Source organism: Plectropomus leopardus, unplaced genomic scaffold (genome assembly GCF_008729295.1).
Source record: "Plectropomus leopardus isolate mb unplaced genomic scaffold, YSFRI_Pleo_2.0 unplaced_scaffold27386, whole genome shotgun sequence".
NCBI lineage: Eukaryota > Metazoa > Chordata > Actinopteri > Perciformes > Serranidae > Plectropomus > Plectropomus leopardus.
Window position 1 is genome coordinate 1 of NW_024629808.1, and position 3,943 is coordinate 3,943.

The following is a 3,943-nucleotide window of genomic DNA, read 5'->3' on the forward strand; positions in this document are numbered from 1 at the left end:
CAGCAGACAGGTGATGTGGATCGCTCAGTGACCAGAGACACAGTCACCTGTGCTCACCTGCAGCTCGATGTGTCTGCTCATCTCATGGGTTGAAAGTCAGACTTTACGTACAGTGTGTTCAGGGAACACATTTGTACATTGTATAGTTTAACTCTGTATGAATTTAACTTCATGGAGGGAAAATATTGCAAATGCACATTTTTCCTGAATATCTCAATGGACTCACCTTGCTGCAGCTGCATGTAGTGAAAATGCGCATTTATGTAAAGTTGTGCAGATGCAGCTTAAAATCACAGTGCAGATGTTACATTTGTATATGTTGTGTTTGATAAAACTTTACATTCGTGCGATGCTGCACACGTGCAGATTTACATATGTTTACGTCTATAACTGTAACTGAACGAGTCTACGGCCCAAATCTCATCTACTGCAGTTTTTGCATATTTGCATGCTGACGTAACCCCTTCTAAAGACAAGTGTAATTGAAAAATTCACATAAACTACATTTACAGGCACATCCAACATTTCTACACACACACACACACACACACACACACACACACACACACACACACACTCAGCTACAACTTGCATCGTGTTCATCACTTAAATTACAAACACATACAGGAATAACTGAAGACGAAATAATCTACAAGTTTACAAAAAGCAAAAGCTGAGCGTGCTCTGAAAATGTGTGTGAACTACATGAACAGTGAATTTTCACTGCATATGTGTCGGGTTTTATTCTGCTGACGCCGAAGTCACTGAATCGTCCTTCAGCCGACTGCGATAAAAAAACGTGGACGCACCCAGGAGAGCAGCAGCAGGTTACACCTGAGCGTGCCGCAGTACCCCACCATGGCCACGATGATGAGGAAACAGCACACGGCGATGATGACGGGGTGGACAGCTGGAGAGTACGTCAGCACCGCCGCCTCCTCCAACCTCAACACACAGACAGACAGAGGACAAAGAACATAAGAATCTAAAGGTGATTTTCTCCACGTCTGTGTGATGGATGGTGTCCACACTGCAGAGACTCAGAGATGTTGGAGACAGATCAGAGAGGCTGGGGGACATGTTTTTCAGATGACCTGTGAAGCAGACTCAGACCTCGAGGGTCCTCCTCCATCAGGACTCTGTCTGATCGTGTTAGCTGGACTCTGTGTGGGACTCACCTGGTGTGGGCTGTCAGGGTCAGGACAGTGTTCAGAGAGTCTCTGATCCAGGCTGCCACTCCTAGCACACATGCTGACATCAGCTAGATACACACACACACACACACACACAAATAAACATACATGGATCAGTTTCTGCTGCCCACAAATAACATCTCAGAATGTCAAACATGCTCTCAGACAGACGGGCGGACGGATAGACAGACGGTGACCTACTTTATAGTAAACTTTTACTGCAAACTCTGACTGCTAACTTTAACCCTCACTGAAAACATTTACTGCAAACTGTAACTGCAAACTTAAACTGTTACTGCAAACTGTAACTGTTACTGCAAACAAACTGTAACTGCAAACTTAAACTGTTACTGCAAACTTTCACTTTCACAGCAAACTGTCAGTGCCAACTTTAACTTTTGCTTGAAACTTTAACTTTAGCTGTAAACTTTTGCTGCAAATTGTAAGTTAAACATCTGCTTTCACTGTAATCTTTGTTCACTTGAACCCTCACTGCAAACATTCACTTTCACTGTAATTTTTGACTCCTAACTTTAACCCTCTCTGCAGACTGTGACTTTCACTGCAACATTTTACTTTTACTGCAAATTTTCACTTTTAGCACAAAGTTTAAATTTAACTGCAAACTTAGATTTTTTTATTTTTCTGAAAACGTATGGTTCAACAGGGAAATATTTTACCACAGACTTTAAACACTAAACGCGTAAAAGTATGTGGACACAAAGTACCAGATAGACAGATAATACTGTATAACAATGTAATAATATTGTTTGTGAAGTAGTTGTAATACAACTGTGTTGTTATATAAAATGTGACTTTATGGCCTTGGAAAAGCTTTTCGTGTTTTAATTATCTGCTCTCTGGCTGTCGAGGTGCTTCATTGCTCTAAAACGCGTGCGGATAAACACCTGAGAGTCGCACGTGCTGATGTTGGATATGTAAAAACAGTTTCTATGTGATGATGAGCTGAGACACATGCGGAGTGCGGAAATATCTCAGATCAGAGAGCTGACAGGGTTAATAACCTCCAGCCCGTGTGTCGGTGTGTCGGTGTCGGAGTGGCCGCAGCAGCCGCCTCTCACCCAGAAGAGCAGGTTGAGCGCGTACAGCAGACAGCGCAGACACCTCACCGCGTCCTCCCGAGCCATCCCGTCCGGAGCTCCGCCGCGCGGCTCATCTGAGCCCGGGACACCATGACGACATGCTCACTGCAGACACGCGGCACTCAGCCCGGACACACTCATCACCAGCGCACGGAAGCCTCTTCTTCTTTTTTCAAACTGCGTCTGCTCCGTGCGTAAAATCCGCATTCCGCCGCCCGCGCGCCTCCCGCTCGGCTCTGTCCGGAGTCTGGTTTCAGCCGCTCGGCTTTATCCGTCACGAGCTCCAGGAAACTTCCACAACAGGTGGTTTCTTACTTTCCCTCAGCCCCGCCGGGAGGAGGATGGAGTGTGCGGCGCGGCGCACAGCGGCGGCGCTGACGTTTCCAAATCAATCATCAGTCACTGCGCGCCGCCGGGGCGCAGCGCAGAAACTTTAAACACAAGTTTCACAAAATCAGTGATCCAAAAACTTTAAACTCCAACGATGGGAAACACAAATTTAACAAAAAACATGTCAACCCTCCAGCAGCGCGCGCTAAATCCTCTCAACTCGCTCAATAATCTCAGTTTAAACGTTTCTCCGCTGCGTCAGAGCTGCGGAGCGCGGAGACGGCGGTGGATCCAACCGGAGCCCGGAGCAGAGCGGAGGGGCGGCGCGCTGTCCCGGCCCGTCTTCTTCTTCCTCCTCACTAATTAAATGCGCGCAGCAGCAGCAGCCTCTCCCCTCCTCCTCCTCCTCCCCCCGTCAGTGGGGAGTCCTGGGGGAGGACGCAGGAATGTGTCCGCCTCCAGCCGCAGAGCCGCGGGGTCAGCAGGCCAACACACTCACACTGCTGTTATGTTGGAGAGGATGAACAGACGCGAGGAGGGAGGGAGGGAGGGAGGCCTCTGCTGGCAGCGCGAGACAGGGGGAGGCTGGAAACACTGAATTAATACACGCACTATAAATGGACAAAAATATGTGGACACCAACAAGCGGAGAACTGTGTGTCTGCATACTTTTGGACATCAGTATGTGGACCCAAACTACTGAACAAATAAACCACAAAACGGATGGACAAAACGGTATGCAAAGTACTGGATAGATAAATGATGTTGCGAAAAGTATTTGGACACTAACACGCTATTTGGCCAAAAGTATGTGGACAGAAACAGTTGGCTACATAGTAATATATGTCCATATTACTTATGGCCAAAAGTATGTGCATACAAACTACCAGAAACAGTATTTGGTGTCTACATACTTTTGGACTTCCGATTGTGGACACAAGCTATTACACAAATAACATGGCCAAAAGTGTGTGTACACAAAGTACTAGATGGATAAGTGATGTGGTCAAAAGTATGTGGACACAGCCGGGAGTCTATTTAGAGTTAGAGTTTAGAGAGGAGAGAGTCTGGAGTTTATGTCCATATACTTATGACCAAAAACACAAATTCAGACAATTTGATATGTGGTGTTTTGTGTGTATTTACCTTTGGCCATAAGTATGCGGACACAAACTACTAAACAAAAAAGAATGTGGACAAAAGTAAAATGACATCACAGACTGACTGGGTAAAAGTATGTGGCCCATATACTTTTGATATATACTACTGATTTTGAGAAATCTGATAATTATTCTGACTTGGATACGTGTTTTGTTT

The 3,943-nt window shown here is 45.8% G+C and overlaps 1 protein-coding gene across 1 annotated transcript; it reads right to left on the bottom strand.

Moving 5' to 3' along the window:
• Positions 1-26: 26 nt before the first annotated feature.
• On the bottom strand, positions 27-2,997 carry LOC121937759 (tetraspanin-12-like). The gene is made up of 3 exons (XM_042481081.1): positions 2,276-2,997; positions 1,179-1,261; positions 27-945 (listed from the first exon to the last, which is right to left on the bottom strand). Exons 1-3 carry the CDS (start codon positions 2,339-2,341, stop codon positions 777-779), a joined length of 318 nt encoding a protein of 105 aa, XP_042337015.1. The 5' UTR covers positions 2,342-2,997; the 3' UTR covers positions 27-776.
• Positions 2,998-3,943: the final 946 nt, after the last annotated feature.

What these genes read in the sequence shown, in the direction of transcription:
- LOC121937759 (XM_042481081.1), bottom strand. Translation starts at nt 2,341, where the DNA reads ATGGCTCGGGAGGACGCGGTGAGGTGTCTGCGCTGTCTGCTGTACGCG. An exon ending in CGCTCAACCTGCTCTTCTGG is followed by an intron (nt 1,262 to 2,275) that starts GTGAGAGGCGGC and finishes GTGTGTATCTAG; the next exon opens with CTGATGTCAGCATGTGTGCT. An exon ending in ACCCTGACAGCCCACACCAG is followed by an intron (nt 946 to 1,178) that starts GTGAGTCCCACA and finishes CTGTGTGTTGAG; the next exon opens with GTTGGAGGAGGCGGCGGTGC.